The sequence below is a fragment of the Drosophila takahashii genome, chromosome X (genome assembly GCF_030179915.1).
Source record: "Drosophila takahashii strain IR98-3 E-12201 chromosome X, DtakHiC1v2, whole genome shotgun sequence".
NCBI lineage: Eukaryota > Metazoa > Arthropoda > Insecta > Diptera > Drosophilidae > Drosophila > Drosophila takahashii.
This window is the reverse complement of record NC_091683.1, coordinates 21,158,096-21,178,727: the sequence shown is the minus strand read 5'-3', so window position 1 is coordinate 21,178,727 and position 20,632 is coordinate 21,158,096. Positions and strand designations below refer to the sequence as shown.

General features: G+C 38.6%; 4 protein-coding genes across 4 annotated transcripts; all 4 read right to left on the bottom strand.

Annotated features, from left to right (window-relative positions):
- Positions 1-8,347: 8,347 nt before the first annotated feature.
- On the bottom strand, positions 8,348-9,857 carry LOC108065571 (uncharacterized abhydrolase domain-containing protein DDB_G0269086). Its single transcript, XM_017153584.3, has 2 exons — positions 9,777-9,857; positions 8,348-9,129 (listed from the first exon to the last, which is right to left on the bottom strand). The coding sequence occupies exons 1-2, from the start codon at positions 9,853-9,855 to the stop codon at positions 8,426-8,428; spliced, it is 783 nt and encodes a 260-aa protein (XP_017009073.2). The 5' UTR covers positions 9,856-9,857; the 3' UTR covers positions 8,348-8,425.
- A 3,144-nt stretch (positions 9,858-13,001) lies between these two features.
- On the bottom strand, positions 13,002-13,493 carry LOC108065469 (C-type lectin 37Db-like). Its single transcript, XM_017153468.2, has one exon. It carries the CDS (start codon positions 13,491-13,493, stop codon positions 13,002-13,004), a length of 492 nt encoding a protein of 163 aa, XP_017008957.2.
- Positions 13,494-14,269: 776 nt separating this feature from the next.
- LOC108065470 (uncharacterized) lies at positions 14,270-15,286 on the bottom strand. Its single transcript, XM_017153469.2, has one exon. It carries the CDS (start codon positions 15,284-15,286, stop codon positions 14,270-14,272), a length of 1,017 nt encoding a protein of 338 aa, XP_017008958.2.
- A 2,872-nt stretch (positions 15,287-18,158) lies between these two features.
- Positions 18,159-18,656, bottom strand: LOC108065471 (C-type lectin 37Db-like). The gene has a single exon (XM_017153470.2). The coding sequence runs from the start codon at positions 18,654-18,656 to the stop codon at positions 18,159-18,161; it is 498 nt and encodes a 165-aa protein (XP_017008959.2).
- Between the last annotated feature and the right edge of the window lie 1,976 nt (positions 18,657-20,632).

Below are 20,632 nucleotides of genomic sequence, written 5' to 3'. Positions count from 1 at the left end.
CTCAGTGTTTTGATAACTCATCAAACATGTGGGACATTTAATCAAAAATTGAAATGACCTAAAGATTTGAGCCAAATGTAATTGGAAATTTATTTTGGCCCGCCCCTTTGGGGCGTGGTCATCGGCTGTTGTGTGCGTGAACCTTGTTTTCGTTGTTTGTGGACATTTGGCAAATAAACTGTAATTGTAAATAAACATAAATTTTAAAATTATTACCAATACGCTTCGCTTTATTTGCAACTTATTTATATGCGTGTTGTTTTTTGTTCTGCTTTTGGGAATGGAAAGGGGAATGGGACAGAGAAGAACAGATAGATACAACGCGGCATAATGGATACCGACACGCGATATAAATATTATTCGCTTTCAATATTTTTTATGCACTCTGCAAACAGAATTGGCATATGAGTGTCAACGAAAGTCGGGCATAGTCGAATAGATGAGCATGTGGCACTCGAAAGTGCCTACAAAAAGGTAGCATTTGATTAAAGTATACCTTAAATATTATTATAATGATATAATGGGTAATAATTAATTTGTTTTTATATTATTATATATAATTTCTATATAATATTGTTGATAAAATATCTGAAAGTATGTTATTTTTCTGTTAAAGGAAAAAAATATTAAGAAAATAATTACATTTTAAGTTAACAAGAGTAAAAAACTATTTTAAAAAAAGTGTTTATATTTTTTAATTTTATAAAAAGCTTGGTAAATTGAACTTAAATATTTTTTAATATTATGTAACAATCAAATAAATCTGGTTTTTTGTAAGATAATATTAAATCCGGAATATCCTTTTTTCATTTTCTGATTTATGTCTCCTTTAGCGCATTTATGATTCGCAATTATCTGATGAAATTTACGTTTCTTCTACGCCATCTACTTGTTTTTTTTTATTATTTGCTGTCAACGTTGCCCGGTGCCACGCCCATCGCCCCCAACGGTTGTCTGGTATTCAGTATTTTTTGTTCTTTTTTGTCGATTTTTTATTTATTTACTTTTTTTCCTGCCTTTGCCACTTTTGCGGATATCATAAATTGGTTCGGCGCGCGACATTTCCCATGTGGAAAATTGAAATGTGTTTTTTTCACCGAGTTGGCCTAGAAGCCGTGGCCACGCCCACCACGCCGACCGCCGCCCCACCGGATTGAAAGGGAGGCGGAGAATGACGGACGGTCTCAAGATGGCAGCTGCGGGAAAATTCGCTCAAGTCCCCGGGGAGGCGACGCTTAAGAACTTGTTGATACTTAAAGTGCCCTTAAATGGGTACTCTTTTATGTGCATAAAAATACCTCAGCAATTACCAAAAGTAAATAGGTATAGATAAATAAATTGAGCAGTCATTAAAAATGGGACCTTATTGCACTTGAAATTCCGGATTGTCATTAAGAATCTAAGTTAAGAGGATACTACATCATAATTGTAATGATACCTTCAAAAAATTAATATTAAAAAGTGATTTTCCTTTAAAAAAACAATCCTTCATCAGAATCATTACTATCTAATGTTGGGTGAAAATTGGAGGAACGCGAAGGTCGCAGTTGTCTCCTCTTCGAATGCCCCTCCCCTTTGTACCCATTAAGCACCCTTAACTCCCCTCGGCCCACTGCCCATGCTTTTCGCGCATTTTCTCACACGCTCTAATTAGTTAAGCGAAGCGTGGGGGCATGGTCATGGGCGGTGTGCAAAAGGGGTGATGGGGGTGCGGTTGCAGCTTACCAGCGGTTGCATCTTTTGTTAGAACGCCAGCGCTTTTCTCGTTGCCAGAGCAACAAAAGCCCCCAAAGGTGGGCAAAGGGTTAACCCCTTGTTGATACCACTTAAATTTGGATTTATTCATTTTTATTTAATTTAATCTCCATTCAATTTTAAATTAGTCCTCTAGAGTCTATTGCCTGAGATCTTGTTATATCTAATTTTAATATATTTTATTTCCCAACATACATATATTAAACAAAGGAATTTTCTATTTTAACAAAAATTCTAGAGTTTAAATAAACATGGCTTATTTAATATATATTTAAAGTTATTCATTTAATATTTAGAATTTTAGTAAGCAACAACTTTTAATTAATTGACATTGAAGGGTTAAGTGAAAAGGGTGCTTCAAAAAGTGGTTTTCAGGGGGTATTCTGAACGGAGGGGCTGTAGTAAAATTTTTATGCGATTTTCTTTTTATTTTCACAATAATCGCAACAGCAACGGCAAGCAAGAAAGGCACTCGATTGCAAGGGCGAAGGGGGAGGGGGATTAACGCCTGGGGGTTGGATAAAGTGTACGGCAATATGCAACTATATGCCAAAAACTATGGCTGCAGAGGCAGCAGTCCATCTGGAAAACCTGGGAAATCCCACCTACCCCCTCGACCCCTTTTACCCGCCCCTGTAGCGGTAATTAAATTGCAGCTGGCTTTCATTGTTGGCGCCTTTTGAGAGAAGAGTCGAGTGCACAGATGCCTAAAAGCACGTCCTTTCCTGTTTTTTAGTGCCCAAAAACTTGCAGCCCCCTTTATCAGTTTTCCGACACTCATAGAAATAGTCAACAAAAAAGTGACCAAAATTCGGGGAAAACTTCAAATGAAAAAAGAAAAATATACATATACAAATATACCTTAAAAATATACATATAGAAACATTATATAATAAAAAAATAATTCATCAAAAATGGTTTTAGATACCGTTTCATAAATATTCCCAAAAATCTTTTTTTTATTGCAGATAAACAATATCCAATATCTATCGTTAGAATAACCCGAAAATAAGTGAAACCAAATTAAATATTTTCAACATATTCTATTCTACTTTAGGGTGTTCTTAATATTATTATTTAAAATGGCTTTTCATAAAACCTTAAAATAACGTTATGATTAATGTAAGAATTACAATTATGTTTACCGGGAAAATGTTTACCAAATTACAACTTTTTTGTTTACGAAGAATGTACAGATTCTAATTTTGAAGTCATATATCATCTCTTTAATTGCAATCCACATATGAATGGGCATGAACATGAATGCAAGGGTATACAAATTTCTGGTTCCGATTTTAGTTTTCCTTCCTGTTCTCAGATGCTTTAAGGTAAATTTAAAGAAAATGTATATATATTAAAATGGAGTTAAGTCAAACCTTTAACATTTGGAGTTACCTTAAGGGTTAACGGCTGTAAAGCGAGATATTCCAGCCAAGTTGTCAACAGTTTAAAGCTCTTAAAGCGTCGTGTGAAAGCAATTTGCAGGCGAGAATGCCGAGTGCATTTAGCATTTCAGCTTGCCCAGATGTTTATTTAAGCGAAACTCGAGTCTCCCACCGTTTACATGGAAATTATTGTCCGTCCATTTGTCCGTCGGATTGTGGCAGATTTCAGATTTTCCGGACGGACGTCAGTCAGTCGGTGGTCGGTCTATTTTCCTAGCCCCCTTCCCTGGCTTTTACTTCTTGAATTAGTTGAGCGCATCAGTCAGCTCGATTGCTTTGGCCGGGCAAGAGGGGTTCTGGGCCAGATTTTCAATGCATCATCAGCACTATAATTATCGGCATTAGTTGGCCATACAACAGTGGGGCTTTATTCCAAAAAGCAAGCCTGAATAATGCCATTAAGACAGAGCTGGAGTGTGGAAAAAAAGGACACAAATTTAAATAAATTAAAATATTTATTGATATTTTATATTTTAAATATCAAGGTTGAGAAACTAATTATATGCATGAATACAGCTAAACAAATATTTTTATAAAATGTTTTACAAATAAAATGTAACTAAAAAAAATAGCATTTATTACTTTATATTACTTTATGTCCAAATTAATTTTACATTTCTGGATAATTATTAAGTGAAATAAAAAATACATCAAAAATATATAAAATATATGTAAATGTTAATTACACAGGAACACAAAACTAAACTTTGTGAAATTTCCACGATCCACTTCAAGTTTTCCATGATAATTATTGAATAACAAATTTATTATAGGTCTGATAAATTATTTATTTTTTAAATATTTATTATTTTAATAAATATGAATTCGATTTAAATAGATGCGCTCCACTGTGCGGCTGTGTTGGGAACAATGGGAACGGCAACAAAGGCGTGTGCCTTGGTCAACATTTGACCAGATTCGGACAATACAATGATGCAGATTGCCGACTCTGGACCTGGGACACTGGCCGAAGGACGAAGGACGCACTGAGGACTCTAAACTGAGGACTGAGGACTTGGAAGCTCGCAGCTCAAGGAGTGCTCCTGCGATCTGGAAAATGCATTTCGAAGGCACTGGGTCCACCGCAGCTACTTACAATGGCCGCAAGCTGTCGACAGGCAGCTCGTCCTGCAGGATACTGCAGCAGCCGCAGATACAAAGATACACAGGCACATATGTGCTCAGACATATGTCTGCAATTGGATTCTCGAGATACTTACCAACCGAGTGAGTTGATCGGGTTGGGTGCCCCTGAACGAGTGTTAAGCATTTTAATTGCTGGCATTAATTTAGACATGGAGCATTTGCTCACCAATGGCAACCCACCGCCCAATGGCAATCCAGACTCGTAATCAAAAGCGCCCTGGCATTATAAATACTCCCAGGCACTCGAATCGCTTTTGGGCCTGGTCGAATGACGAAATATGCACACTTTGTTGGCTGCCCTGCAATTGCCATTTAATTAAAACACTTTGCCATTCATTTTTGTAAGTTTCGAATAATTTGTGGCCATGCTTAGCCAAGCCGAATCGTTTCGGCCATAATGCATTTTGGCCATAGTTCAGGAGATTATAAGTTCAATTCCAGGCGCATTTTCGTCCAAGATGTACAAATAATTTTCATGGCAAGTTGATTACACTGTGTTACAAAATGAATGCTTTATTTATTTACCTTGTTGGATGCCATACAATTTTTTTGTCTTTGAATCTTAAATTTGAACTTTTAATTTAAACGGACCTAAAGATTTTGATTTATAATTCTTTCTAAAAAAATCTTAAAATTATTCTATGTATGGGGTTCGAAAGATCAGAAAAATCAGTTTGCCTGTAATACCCCTCATAAGTTGTCTGATTTCAGATTTTTCCCAACTTTGAGGTCCTTATTTTCTCAGAATCCTTGCGTCAGGGAATTTTTTAGTGAAAACAGTTCAAACTGGGAATTTGAAGCAAATTCGATTTTATCCCATCCATCGAGGTACATTTTTTATGTCACATCGTATGAAGGGCAGCTTAAGTAAGTAGGTAAGAATATTTTTGAAATATTTATGATCTAATGTATCCAAATTATATATTTGCCTTTTAGTTTTAATAACTTTGGCTGGCCGTTCCACATTTTTATTATTTATTGTGAAGAGTCACCGAAATAAGTGGGCTGTCCAGGCTGCATAATATAACATTACATTCTCGCCCTGGTTTCATTAATTTGCCTTTGCGGAATTCTGCTGATTTGTTGCTGCCTATTACTACTGCTACGGCTGCCACTGCAGTTGCTGATGCTGCGGGCAGTGAAAATGCAGCAGTCATCATATTAAAATGCAATTATACAATTGCTTTTGTATTGCCACCTGCCACCTGACGCCAAACCCTCTGCAAATCGCCCATTTTTGTCGCACTCGTGCATTATTTATACCGATCTGTGTGTGTGTGTATGATTTGGCATTTCGTAAATTCATAACGAGGCGAATCAAAATTTAAACTGCCTTCCAGCGACAGTTAGAAATTTTAGAAAGCCGAAAATATGTTAAATTAATAATATTCACAATTATATTTATTTATTTTATTTGCTCTAACATTTGGCAGTTATATCAATGCAAGATATGGAACTTTTTAGCCAGCGAGCACTGTAAAAGACCGAATTTGCCTATGGCTGCCGCTAGGTGGCGCCAGACGCCCAAGAAGCTACGGCCAAAAAGTAGGCAATGTATTTTGGCCAACGAGCAAAGAGTTAGTTGAAAAGAAGGGAAAGGGGAAAAGCGTCGCAAGAGACTGCAGTAAGAAGGTGGAGAGGGGGGAAAAGCAGGGAAAGTGCACTGAAGTTGTCGGCACAAAGGCGGCGGGTCAAGGGGGCGTGGCCCAGAGGGGCGGCCGGAGTTAGGACCAACTTTAGCACTCGGTCCGCCCCTTTATCCTTGGCTTTCTCCGCTTTTTTGGGCATTTTAAGCGTGCAAATGTTAAGTTGGAATTTCCCCCGCAATCCCCGCGCCTTTTTATAGAGGAAAACTTGAAGTTGGCGTCGTCGCCGCCCTTTTGTGCCAACTTGACAAACTAAAAATGAAAAAAGTTTCCCCGAGCGGCGCCTTTTTCAATATCCTTTTCCCCGCAAAATAAAAAAAGGGGGGAAAAAAGAAGAAAAGGGGGCGGGGCGAATCGGGGTCGAAGGTGAAGTAACATGTAGGAAGGCAGAAGCCATGACGACGACTCGACGTATTGATTTTGATTTTGGCCCGCCACTCGAGACCTTCCCGCAATCCGAAGTCTGAAATCCGGAATTCGAAATCCGAAATCCGAGGGCATCGAGTTGGGGATTGGGCATCCAGGATGACTTTGTGCCGCGGATCCCAAGGAAAATGCCGCATTAATTGGCAATTAGATGGCTATTTCCCTACCAACCGATCCGAGCAATCGGAAGCGTATCACTTACGGTCGCAATTAGAGTTTTGGCATTTTTTAAATTATTGTTCTTCTTATCCTAGTGCCAGAAGACAAGTCTTTTAAATTAATACACTAGTCACTCTACTTAATTACATTCACGGAAAATATTTATTTATATTTTATTATTATTTTATATATGTGGGTATGTTTAAATTGTAAATTGACGTAATTATAATTATTAAATCTAGTCGTCAACTCGTTTAAAAATTATTTTAAATTTTACCTAAAAACTACAAAATAATTGGTTGTTAGTTTAAAAATAAATTAAAAATAATAATTTTTGTTGATAACTTTGTAATATTCATACTTTATATTTCAGTAAATAACAATTTAAAAAATATTATTAGACACCTACAATAAATGCCTTTAAATTGAAATACATTTAAATTACACCTTTCCAGAGCTTTCTTTAACCTCTTTGACCTTTTGGCCTCGCTAAAATGCTGCTTTCTTTATCTAGCCACCCAATCATTTACCTTAAATCATTCAGCCAGCCGAAGATCTTGTCTGTTATTTTGACGGAGCTGATCTTGTCTGACCTCCGAGCCAAGTTAATTAATCGGTGGAAACCGGTTCGCCTTCCCCTCAAATCCCGAGATCTGTAGATAAATTTCTGAGAACCCGACAGCGCCAAAGGTTCAATTCCCCTGAAGACGGCTGTTTCTCTTCGCTATTTATGCGTAATTTGCCAATTTGCACAAATTTCGGGTATTGAAAAAATAAACACAGGCGATGGGAGAAAGCGGAGAAATGAACAAAGCACAATGCACTGAGAACATTTTAGACTTTTAAATGAGTACAAAAATTAATAAATAAATAAATAATTGCTATCTCTGTTATATATATATTTTTATTTCCGTGGATATTATTTTATGTGTTTGTTTTTATATAATACAATTTATTTGTCTTTAAAATATAAATACGTATCTTTTGTAAATTTTTATTTTGCCCATTATTTTTTCCCTCTTCACCTTTTTTTTTTGTGCACTCGTCACAGTCCTTTGAGTCGGTTTTCGGGTCCGGTTCACGCTTTATTTTCATGGTTCATGGGCGGGCCAGATATCCTTGAACTTGCCACAGTCGGCGGCAGGATATCATGTTGCCATATTTCGTCTGGCCCCTGGTGCCCTTTTCTTTTCTTTTTTATTTATTTATATAAAATTGTGCGGCAAGTCGTTGACTTGGCCTAATCCAAACCTTTTTGCCCCCGCTTATCAATTGTTCTCGAGAAGCTCGCAAAAGGAGGGAAAAGGATTTTTCAAGTCGCACCATTTTGTTTTACGTGCCGCGCGCGAAAAGTTTCAGGGTCAAACGTTTGTATATGTATGAAATACCCGCATTCACACACACATTTATATATCTGTGGACAAATGTACCTTTTGTTCTTGCCCAATTTGCCATAAAATATGGCAAAATGAAATTTAAAACCTCTTCAAGATATTCAATTATTCGCCGGCTCTCCTTTGTTCTCGGCTTTTCACCTGAAGAGCTGGACGAAAATGTCGCTGAAATTTAGTTGGAGGGAAATGCAGGGGAATTTAATATGTAGGTATGCTTTAAAAATATCAGATTAATTAGGTTAATAAAAAACCTTGTAAAGAAAGGTAGAAAAGTAAATTTTTTCATTTATTTTAAATTCCATTGATAACATATCGTATTTGTTATTCACCCATGAACTAAATATAAAATAAACCCATGATTCACTGGCTATTTTTTGCTATTGCTTGTAGTTAGACTTTAATTAAATTTTGCACTTAAAAAAATAGAAAAAAAAATGTATGTAAATTATTTGATTTAGTTGGCGATCTGGAAGCGTCGCCAGATGCGCTGCAATCGCGAGTCGGAGGCGGACTGGCCAGGTGGACCATTCGGCTGGCCATCGTGGTGATAGGGCTCGATAAAGCTGACCGCGGCGGACTCCGAGTTGCGCTGCTGGCTGTTGACCTTTTTCTGCTTCTTGTTGACCTTCCGCTTCTGCTGGCGCTTCTTCTTCTGCGGATGCTTGTGCACCCGTCGATGGGTCTTCTTCACCAGGTTCCGCTTTCCACTGAGTGCGGCCTTCAGGCGGAATTTCTTGGGCCACTGGGGCTTCTGCTCCTCCTCCTCCTCCCCCTGCACCTCTGGCAGATCGAGGCGGTCCTCGAGAGCTCGACCAGTCATGGTCATGGTCACAGGTAAATCCTGCCCCTCCTCATCATCGTCTTCGATGACCTGTGGCTCCATTTGAGGGATATTTTCGCGGAACGATCGACCCGTACTATTGGTCGTCGGGGTGGTTGTGGTCGTCGTCGAGGTCGTTGTGGTGGGCGAACCAGTGGGTGTGGTCGTCGTCGTCGTGGTCGAGGGCTGTGTGATCACGATCACATTGTCACTGGGCGGCTGCTGGAAGAGGCCCCGCATCAGCATGAACTTCTTCATCAGATCCCGGCCAGAGCCCACATCCTGTGGCGAGGGAGTGCCGGCGGCACTGCGTCCCTGAGCCTTAGGAAGGCGGTAGGCTGAAGTGAGGAAATTTATTAGATAATAATAATATAATTATAATCATAATTATAAGAAATCCCTGGAACGATTTTTACTTAAATTGTAAATAGCTTCTTCCCCATTTTTTTTTTCTTAGAACAAAGGTGTCTTTTTTTAAGTACACTGAAAACAAATTTAACCACTATTTTTCTTTGTTTTTTTAAGATACAATTTTTTATTTATTCATTTAAATTTGTGCTACATAATTTTAAGAATTTTATGCCCTAAGTATTTTTTATTAAGTACGTTTAAAGCAAATATAACCACACTTTTTCTTATATTCTTAAGAATGAAATGTTTCATAACTATATAGAATTTTAAATTAACGTTGTACCTATTTATTTGGTTTTTTTTTGTTGTTTCTATAATCTCAATCTTATGCACACTCAAAAGAAATATATCCCCGCGTTTTTTTAAAATATTTTTTAAGAATGAAATGTTTGATAACTGTATACAATTTTTATTAACATATTTTTTTCATTTTTAACTTCTATGAATTTTTAGAATTTTATGCACATAGTTTTACAATACAAAGAAATTATTTTAAATAATTCGCATAAAATAAATTGAGCAAAAAATTGACCAAAAAACCAAAAAACTTGCTAGCGAGTGTATCGCAACTTACCGCTCCTCCGCGACTCGCAGTGGCCCAAAATCGCCAGAAAGACGACCAGAAGTGCGGATAGGCTGTGGGTTATCTGCATGGCGTCGGAGTTCCTTGGGCAGTGTTCGCCGTCGGATCGCAGACCTCCGTTCTTATAGCACCGTTCTAATGGCAGGCAGTGCAATTAAAAATTTCACCCGTCTCAGGAAAGGGAGTGACACATCTTGCGTGATGTGATGCCCTCGATGACATGCAATTATTGGGCGGCCGAGAACGGGAAGTCGCCTGTCTTGGCTCTTGATGGCGAAAGTATCTCCGGGTGAGACGCCCAGACAAGCCGAGATCTCTCCGACCACCGGGCAGTAAATCAAATCTAATAAACTCGACAATAAACATGCGTTCGCATAAATCTGCACTGGCCAAAGGGGAAAAACTCGAGGGCAAAGATATTCCGGGCTGTATAAATAAATAAACGAACTCATGTCCGCCCGCCCCAAAATTACAGACATGTTCAAATTGATAGGTGTATAGAAAAATTAAAGAAATATTTTTTAATAGGAAGTAAAATAAAATTAAATAAGTAAATGGTAATTTTGTTATTATAAATATCTAATAATTTTTTTTCTGTTTAGAAACCCCATTTTTTTTCAAACTCAGTCGTACTGGAAAGTTGATAGAAAAATTTGAGATATATTTTTGGACAGGAAATAAAATAAAAATAAACAATTAAGTGTCAATTTTTTTGTTATAAATTTTTTTTTATAGGTATAATTACGTTTTTTTTCATTTTATTGACCACTATTTTTTTTAATTTAATCTGCTGAATTTATTTGAAAAGAATAGAATATTTGCAAAAACAATTGGAACAGGAAATAAAACAAAAATAATTAAATAAAACGGTAAATGCTAATTTTGGTATAATGAATATAAAATATTTTTGTTTTCGCTTTATCTATCACTATTTTTTTGAAATCCATTGTACTGAATTTATTTGCCTGTACATATTTATATTACACGACCAGTATCTGTGGCATAATGTGGCTTTCTCGAAGGATAGTGTCGAGTGCGTGAGCCGCACCAGCAGGCAAATAACTTTGGCATAATTCACTTAAATCTTTTTGTTTTAATCTTGAAAAGTGTTTCCCGCAAAACTCTCGCCAGCACGCACACGCCGAGCTTTCTGACAGCCAAAAGATACAGAATACACAATACAGAATACAGAGCACAGAGCACAAGATACAAGATACAAAATATAAAGATACTTGTCTACGTGTGTCGGTGCTATTTCCTTCGCCCTCAGCTTTAACACCCGTCGTCTGGCAAAATGCTTCTCCGCAATCATCCCGAGTGTTGTGTCAATAGCTCGACATTCCCTCCAACTTTGTATTTACTATTATCGTTATTATTTCTACTGTAACACTTGTGGTCAAGTGGAAGTTCGAGCTGGAAATTCGACAAAAGGTTTAGGCAGCTTTCAAATACAATTGCTGATTCTCCAATGATTTTTATACAAGTAAAAATATATAGTTTCAAAATATTATACTATTTTTTAAGCCTTACTTGGAATACAGGCAACCTTGAAACTTACTAAAATAAATATAGATAACTAATTAAAATGCCTTGAATATAAATTGATAAAATATGCAAAATATGTGTCCAGTAAAATAACCAAAGAAGCTATTTCAATACAATGTTGATGGGGGAAATTAAAAATCTACGAATCAATCATAATTTTCAATTTTTCCCCCGTTTTTTGCATTGCTGAAATTCCATTTATTCTGCCCGGCCAATCAATAATTTAAATTGGCCCTTGTGTTTTTGTGTATTTTATTTTATTCTGAACCGAAGGAATTCCATCTTCGGTTATTATTTTGCTTGCATTTCTGATTAAATATCTTCGAGTGTCGGAGGCCCTCAGAAGTGGGAAGCCAGCAGCCGATGTTTGACATAAAATTCAATTATAGAATTTTCTATTAACTTAAAAGCTTCTTATATTTATTTAATTTGCCATTGTGTCTCGGCTAAATGTGGGCGGTGGTAGGTCCTCAGCTATCTGTTATTATTATTGAGTTCCCGACAGTCGAGAGCCCAGAATGTTGCCATCAATTAGACAGACACACACACACCCACACACGCACGCACAGAAATTGGGCAAAATTTTGCCATTTGGCATTTTCTCCTTTTGCTCCGCAAACATTTGCCAGATAATTTGACAGAACATTCGCCCCCAGAAAGGTCCATATTTTTGACTGATTGAATTGTCTTGGTAGCAAATTAAAATTGATCCAGTTGGCGCATCTATTTCATAGCCCTCCGCACTCGGAAAACTTTCTCTACCCGCGCTCATGTAAAATGTTTATGGCCAATAAGCGAAACTCTGCTCACAAATTGAAAAGTTTTCCTTCCGGCCAATGGAAAAACTTATCAACTTAATATTATTGGGCCAGCGCAGCGATGAGGAGTTTCGCGAAAAGAGTTCTGCATTTTCTCGCATTTTTCTCCTTAACACAAACGGCTTCAAAATAATAGTGCTATTTTAAATATGGAAATTATTAAACGGTTCAGTTCTAATGGGATTCAAGTGTTATATTATTTATGTAGAAATAATAATAAAAATCGAACAAAATAGTTTTAAATTGAAATTTTCGAAATTAAATTTAATATATAGTCAAAAATCGATTTATTTAGTAACAGGTTTAATATTTGTTTTAAGTATATTATTTGTAGCACAGCCGTGATATACACGGGATATTTAACAACTCCCGATGACTCAGTATAGTTTGGATAATTGGACTGTCAGTGCAATTGATTCCAATTAAAGTTGGTCCCTAGGCAGAGATTGCATTTCAGAGAGTTATGAAAAAATACAGAATCAGTAACTTAGGAAGCACAAGTTAGTAAGTGAGTAAGGAAGTTAAAAAAAAATATATTAGAAATTAATCTTTCAATAATTATTGGAACTTACAAATTACAATATGATTGGTTTTTTCATTAATGCCAGTCCAAAAGACAAATATTATTTTTCAAGTTTCCATTAGATTCCAAAGCACCGAAACAGCCGACCATTTAAAGGCAAGAGGCAGCAGCTCATACTATGTTTAGGAAATTTATTAAACTTTTACAATTTTGTACAATTTTATTTAACATTTTTACGACCATTATTTTTAATTGATTTTAATCATTTGTATTTGCTAAGGCATTTTAATAAGAATATAACAAAGGAATTACAACTGACATTACGTCTACTTATGTTTCATTATCCGATTGGCAAATAAAATAACTTGTATCACTACAATTGAAAACACCCATCCCCAAGTCCCCAAGATAAACGCAATCACCGCTATTGCTCGGCTCTCCCTCCCTCCACTTAAACACGGTAGCAGGCTTCCCGGAGGCCGTAGATATGAACTTTCCATCTTCCTTCGAATGCTTTATGCCAGTCCAGAACCAGACAATATAATAAAGTTTCGGCGTTATGGCTGCGATTTCCTCTTGAGTTTTGAAAGCCGCCAAATAGCCGCCCATTCCACGACATATTTCTGCGGACTTATCCCAGGTTTCCGGACTACTTAATTCGATATAAAAATATCTGGACCCAATTAGCTCGAACTTCGGTGGGATGATCTTCTGGTTATGCATTGTGGAATGCGTTTCGGAGATTAAAGAACCATTATCCTGGTCGGCGCTCAACTGTCCCAAGAAAGTCAGGACGATCACGAAAGGCACGGTGCTCAGCATTATAATTTGGTACAACTTTGCGAAGAGAACTTTTAGAACGTACTGAAAGTGATTTGCCTTCTTGAAAATTGGGAAACCTTAAAAATTGGTGATTATGGGAATTAGGCTGTCAACAACTTGCGGCAGCACTGATTAAAATTACAAATTTATATAAAGTTCTTATGAAGTTCTTATCACAAAGTTTAGAGGTTTCTTGCTCAATGTATTTCAGTGCTTGATTGCCACTTCATATCAGTGTTTTTGCATAAAGTTTTTTGGAACCATAAAGTAGATTTTTGATAGGGCTAAAAATAACCTATTTCTTACAATAAGATGTGGTTTTCTGTTTTTATACAAAAGCAAAATAAATTACTGAAGGTCCATAAAGTTTTATAAATTTGTATAAAGAAAATACACAGAAAAAACAATTCGATAGAAAATAAGATAAATTTTACCTTATTTCATATCAATCAAAAGCCAATATGAATTATGTCATGTTTATGATTTTATCATATCATATAAAATCCCAAAATACCAAAGAAGATTAACAAAATCTTTATTCTGATCAAAATGATATAAATAACTTGATTTTTAAAAAATATAAAATTAACCAGCACATTTCATCTGATCTTTTGTCAATTTATTTCTGTGTAGAAATTATGAGAAAGAAATAAACTCACTCTTTAATAATTGTAGATTATTTTTAAAAATGCTTTTTATTTAGTTAATGGTACAAAAAAAAAGGGTTTAGGTCTAGGGGTTCCGTGTTTGCCATTCCAGTTGCTCTCCTGCGAATTTCACCGCCTGAGGTACTGCACCCGACGAATATTCTGGGCCAGCGACTGCAGAGGTCGCCGGCGGACCAAGGGACGCGGCCTCATCCGCTGGCCGAGGAGGCCGTAGCCCGGCGAGCCGCCGCCTGTCGAGTGACCGGCCTGCTCCTGCTCCTGCTCCCCCTCCTCCTCCGGCTCCACCTCCACCTCCAGTTCGGGGGCCAGGCCAAAGCCGGCGATGTCGTCCTCCTCCAGCTGATCCTCCTGCTCCCGGACAGCGGGCAGAGGAGCCGGACTCCTGGCCAACTGGCGGAACATGCGTAGATTGAGCGGCACATAGCGCACCTCGTTGCCCACGGTGATGGGCACCAGGGGCACCCCGGCCAGCGGACTGTAGCCCCCGTTGAGGCCACCCAGACCGGCATAGGGGTAGGTGGCTAAGCCACCCCCGTAACCAGACAAATCCCCCCCGTAGAAGGCCGCCTCCGGGTTCCAGCCAAAGAGCTCTGGGTAGGAAATGGCCGGCGATGATCCGTCGTCCTGTCGCTTCCGGAAATACTGCATCGGCAGTCCGGCCGGATAGCCAATTGGCGCCCGGATGAACTCCGAGGTTCGAGTGCCCGTCGTCGTTGTGGTCGCCGGAGTGGTGTTGTTGGCCACCACAGTGTTGGTGTTGTTGTTGGTGATATTGGCTGGAGTGGCGCTGCTGCCGCCGGTGCCGTTGATCACGATGAGGGTGGTTTGAGGGACTCTGAAGTTCCTGCCCTGGCCGCTGCTCCGCTGGGCAATCTGGCTGGGACTCAGGCCGCTGGTCAGCAGGAGCAGCTGCTGCAGGTCACGCGGCTCGGGAGTCTCCTGCGGCTGCGGTTTCCCCTCCTGCGACTCCGGGAAGTTCAAGGCCCCAATTAGATCCCGCCACGTCAGCGGAATGGCCGCCTGTTGCGGCGCCGAGTTGGCCAAATTAAAGGAGGTGGCCAGAAGGATGGTGGCCAACAGGAGCAGCCGATAGCTCCTCATCTTCTTCGTAGGCGTTGGCTGCATTTCGATACTTGGTCTTGCTGCTACTCGTGAAAAACTGTGAGTCGTTGGCGGCCCTTGGCAGACTTTTATAGCTCCAGAATTTGCAGTTCCAGTTTTTTTTTATTGGGCCACACTGCTTCTAATGAGCCACCATTTATCCGCGAGCTTATCACAGATTTTTCGCGATTAAATCCATTAATCTCACTTCGCTTGGACTTGTTCTTCTGCTCGGCTTTTTTACTTGGCTTATTAGTTTGGCCAACGAGCTGATGTTAATTACACGTGCCCCCGGATAAGGCAAATTAATGGGGCAAGCGGAGACCTTCTGTGGCAGGCAGATTATTTTTTGGAATAAATCTATTATTTAGTTTAAATTTAAATTATAAGAAATATAAAACTAAATTTTTTAATTCTTTCCTGCTTTACTAATGTATCCAAGATTTAAATAATTCGATTAAGTATATATTCCTTTAATTCTGTGATTATAATAAAAATATTTAGTTGCTGATACTGAAGAAATAAAAAATTGTATGAATTTATTAGGATGTTTGGATTTCAAGTGAAACTATTTAAGTGCTGGATAGTTTTTTCAAAATATTTAATTTATTGCTGCTTCATTAGAACATCAAAGATATAATGAAGTAGATTTAGTAATAATTTGACCTCTTCAGTCCTCGATTGTAATGAGAATTAATGTACGAATATTTTAGTTTCTTCTGATAATTTTTTGTTCAGTGTGGATTTAATTGCTGTAAGTGAAGAAATAAAATATGAATTTATTAGTCTTATTTGTTTGTATTGCAATTGCAGCTATTCAATTGAGTAATAGTTTTATTAAAAATATATTAAATGCCCCTCGTTTCCTTCGCTTTCGGGCAGCCTGATTCAAAAGTAGATGGCAATATAAGCAATATGCATTTTAGAGTAAATATTTCACAAGTTCTTTATGTCCACTTTCATTTTGCCTGATGCCAGGCAAATAAATATTCTGTTGCACTTATTTTTCGGGCATTTTCATGCTTGCAGGCACTTGGCACCTCGCCCCGTCTCTTTCGCGCCACCGCTAGCCGTCTCTTTCTTGCCGCTGCTCGTCTGTCTCTTTCCTTCCAACGTCTGTGTGTTTGCGGCCGTGTGTTTGTGTTTGGCCCAATGTGTCAAAGTCAACTTGGTAAAAAGTTTGCTTTTTATTATTTTGTTGGCACTTTTTGAACCGCTTTTTGGCTGCATCTTCTCTTCTTTTTCCATACCCCTTGTCGTCTTATTTCTCTGTTTCTTGCCCCCTTTAATTCTTCTTGGCCAACTATTGCTTCTTCTTGGCCAGATGCTCTAGTTATTTGAAGGGCAGTGCGAAAAAATTAGAAAGTATATAAATAAAGTGAACCCCTTACAAAGTGAACTATACAAAATGAAGATATTTTCTTAATGAGTTAAATAGGAATATTTTATATATTTAAAATATTATTTATATTTTTGTTTATAAAGCCTATTGTTTACTTGTAAGAGAGCTCCCTGTATTGGGCAGCTGTGGGTTAAGAAGCTTGAACTATGGTGGGTTAAAAATGTAAGGCCATAAGGCGATTTTGGCGATTTTACTTTTGCCCAAAGGCTTTTTTTTCGGCAATAAAAATTTAAGTCGATTTTATGTTGCAGGTTTTTAGGATGCTTTTTAAGCAAGCTTAAGGGGGGGTTTTTTTCAGCCCAGAACTCTTCGCAAAGTTGCAGTTGCTTTTGTTTTTTTTCCTCACATTTTTTATTTGCCCAAAATTACACACAAAGTTTCATTTCTCTGGCGATTTTGTTGTCTAAGGTCTGCGAGTCATACGAAGGAGATAGCGAAAGTCAGCTGGAAAGAGACGGACATAAAGGGAGAGCGGAGCGAAAGGGACGGGAGAACTAAACTGCTCAGAGTTAATGGCATCGTCAAAAAATTGGAAAGGTTTATTTAAATTTCAACTTGTTTCGAAAACGTTTAAAAAGTTTTGCGCTACTAACTGACTGCTGATAACACAAAAGTCTCCCCCTCCCACTTTTCACCCCCTTTTGGCCGCCCCTTTTACCCCTTTTGCAACCCCTTAACCCACTTATTTTCCGACTTCTTCGGCAGCAAAGAAAACTCCTCCACCCCATTTTCCTGTCCCGAGGCCAAGTTAAAACAACTGACAAAAAGTTGTTGCCTCCGAATGGCAACGAATCAAAGGGGAAATTGGGAAATGGAAAAGCTGGAGGGTGGGGAGGGGGAAAAACCAAAAGGGAGGCCGTGACAAAATTAGCACAAAATATTTTATTTCTCAGCCAGACAGTTGGCAATGAAATGGAAAGAGATCCAACCGAGATGGTTAATAAATTTGAAGTGAAAGTAAGGGTTTTATTGGGAGAATGGGGATCGCTTTTTAAGTGGCCTTAGCAAATTTTTTAAAGAGATCTAACCCATTGAGTAGCTAGGCATATACAAATAGGAAGTTAATAATAGATTTTTTGTTTGTTACATACTTTTTGAATACCAAAATTGCTTTCATTTTTCACCCGAGTGGGGGATGATCTATAACCCATATCACCGTGGATCCCCGCATGCCTACTTACTTATAATTTATAATTTACTGAATACTGCAGGAGAATATAATTTATTTCCTATTGTAATTATCCGAGCGCAAGTCTTAAAGACCCATAATTTCTTTAATCATGATCTGCTTGGCTAATAAAATAAAAAGGGAAAGCAGATCATACCAAGTTTTGTTAAGTTTTTAAACACTTTATTGATACAAGTACTTTTTACAATTTCATTTCGAATTTTATGCGACCATTATAATTTGATATATTTTAATCATTTTAATCAACACATACGTATGAGTCATTTTCTAAGAAATATACAGCTTACAACTTACATTACGTCTCTTTATGTTTCGTTATCTAATTGGCAAATAAAACTACGTTCAGAGCTGCAATTGAGATCACGCATCCCCAAGTCATCTAGAAAAACGCATGCACCGTCATTTCTGGGCTCTCCTTCGAACCACTTAAAAACGGTAGCAGGCTTCCCGGAGGCCGTAGATATGAACTTGCCACCTTCCTTCGAATGCCTAACGCCAGTCCAGTACCAAACCCGTTTCTTGAGTTTCTGCATTATGGCTGCCAGTTCCTCTTGGGTTTTAAAAGCCGCCAAATAGCCGCCCGTTCCACGACATGCTTCTGCAGCCTCATCCCAGGTTTTCTTATAATCATGTTCGATATAAAAATATCTAGATAAAATAAGCTCGAACTTCGGAGGGATGATCTTGTTATTGATTGTGGAAAGGGTTTCGAGAAGGGTTTTCTGAAAGGCCGATAGTTGGTTCTCTAGCGCCAGAATTTGGATTTCACTTTTGTTTTGAAGCTCCTTTAGTTGGGCATTCATTTCATATCTGTAGTAGTACCTCCGTTCCATTTAAAAATTGGTTAAAGGCTGCAAACAACTTGATTAACACTGTTTAAAATTACAATAATATAATAAGTCAACAACTTGCAAATGCTGATTTCTTGGATAATGACCTCATCAGTGTTTTTGCATGCAATTTCTTTCCACTCTAATTGTTTTTATAAATTTAGCAAATCAACATTGCAGCAAGTTAATAAATTCTTCGTTATATTACATATTGAAAAAAAAGGAAGTATTTGATTTAATAGAAGTGAATGGAATTTTTTATTAAATCTGACTGCCATTTTGGCGGTTTTCCTTTCCCGATTTTGGGTTTTCCCCCCGGTTTTCATTCCCACATTTCCGCCCACTTTTTCTGGCTCGCCAATGAATCTGTCAGTTTTTCAAATATCCCGAATGCCATTGTGCAAAGTTTCGAGTGGCAGCCACTAATATTGACGGCGCACAAATGTAGAACCAAAGGGGGTTTTCCAGTGGGTGGTGGATTTTCCAGTGGGTGGTGCTGCTGCTGCTGGGGAAACGTGCCTGAGCACGTCTTCTACTTAACTTTGTTAAACACAAATCCTTTGGGCAAAGAGTTGCTCCGTCCTTCTCTTTTGGGCCACGCACACGCATTAGGGGGCAGTGGGTGGTGGGTGGTGGGTGGTCGTATAGTGCCCTGGGGGGCGTGGTCGGTGGACAGACCAGCAGACATAATCGCATAAAGATAAAACAGTTTAACAGTCGCAATGAACAAAAGCGACTGATGGTTTTTTTGGGCCACTAGACGAGGATAAAACCGTTCAATTGACCCCCCGCTGATTTCCAGGGGCGGAGGGACTGAAGGGGGCGTGGCACCAAAAACCCAGCTCCCAGACTATACAAACAAAGATGGCCAACGGCGCTCGTCGCACAAAAATCTGTCAATTATTTAAATCGCCTGGCAAAAATCTTGGCCAGGTTTTTACTTCAGCAGGGAAAGCCCTCGGGTGGTCCCGAAAATGGATATTTATACTGTTATGTTTATAATGGCAGGCCACTGCACTGGGAGAAAAAGTGGGTCAAAAATAATCAAAATAATATTTATGTGTTTTGTAGTTGCTTATTTAAATTAATAAATTTTCTTTACTAAATAATTTTCAATTAATATTTCCAAAATATGTTATGATTTGATTTTCAAAGATCCTCCCGTTTTTCCAAGTGCACCAGCCCACTAAGTACACACATTTTGACTGAGGCAAAAATATCCTGTGTCTGCTGGTAATTAATATTGAACTAAGCACTTTTGGCTTGTGAATGTGAGCGGCTTTGGCAACCCTGTTTTAGGGTTTTCAGGCCGTGTGCCAGGGTCGAAGGTCGTCTCAGCGGCGAATCGAAATCGAAACTCAAAGCGGCGAGACGTGAAACGCGAAATGTGAAATGCGCGCAAATTAAAATAATAAATCCGCCAAATTAAACACGGAACTCGTTAAGGCCGGGGTGTCCGCGGGTTGCCTGGCTGGAGGAAGAGCCTTTTGTATCCTGCTGATGGCGGCTTCTTTCTTTTGACGTCGTCATTAGCAGCATTTACACGTCGCTCAGGGATAATAAGTAACCGGGCCAAGTGCGAAAATAAAGAAGGCGGAAGAGCAGACGCAGACGCCTGCGAAGTCTGACACAAATTAAACTGAAATTAGTTGCAACTCACTTTGGCCCCAAATGGATGGTGGATGGGGGGTCAACCCTGGCCGCTGCCCGCTGGCTGCTCCTTTTGGCCATTGTCGAGCACCGAAAAATAAGAATGAAGCGGAAAGACCCGATGACTGGGCTAATGAGAAATGTCTGTTGGGGAAGACGGGCAAAAAAATAGTGCAACAAGACGCACTCAGACATGCTGATGGCAACCCTGGCCTGCAACGAGCCAAGTGACTAGGCAGAGTTGCCTAAGCAATTTTATTGTATTTATTAAAATGAGTTAATAACTGTTTTTCGGTGTC

What these genes read in the sequence shown, in the direction of transcription:
- LOC108065571 (XM_017153584.3), bottom strand. Translation starts at nt 9,855, where the DNA reads ATGCAGATAACCCACAGCCTATCCGCACTTCTGGTCGTCTTTCTGGCG. An exon ending in CTGCGAGTCGCGGAGGAGCG is followed by an intron (nt 9,130 to 9,776) that starts GTAAGTTGCGAT and finishes TCCTCACTTCAG; the next exon opens with CCTACCGCCTTCCTAAGGCT.
- LOC108065469 (XM_017153468.2), bottom strand. Translation starts at nt 13,493, where the DNA reads ATGCTGAGCACCGTGCCTTTCGTGATCGTCCTGACTTTCTTGGGACAG.
- LOC108065470 (XM_017153469.2), bottom strand. Translation starts at nt 15,286, where the DNA reads ATGCAGCCAACGCCTACGAAGAAGATGAGGAGCTATCGGCTGCTCCTG.
- LOC108065471 (XM_017153470.2), bottom strand. Translation starts at nt 18,656, where the DNA reads ATGAATGCCCAACTAAAGGAGCTTCAAAACAAAAGTGAAATCCAAATT.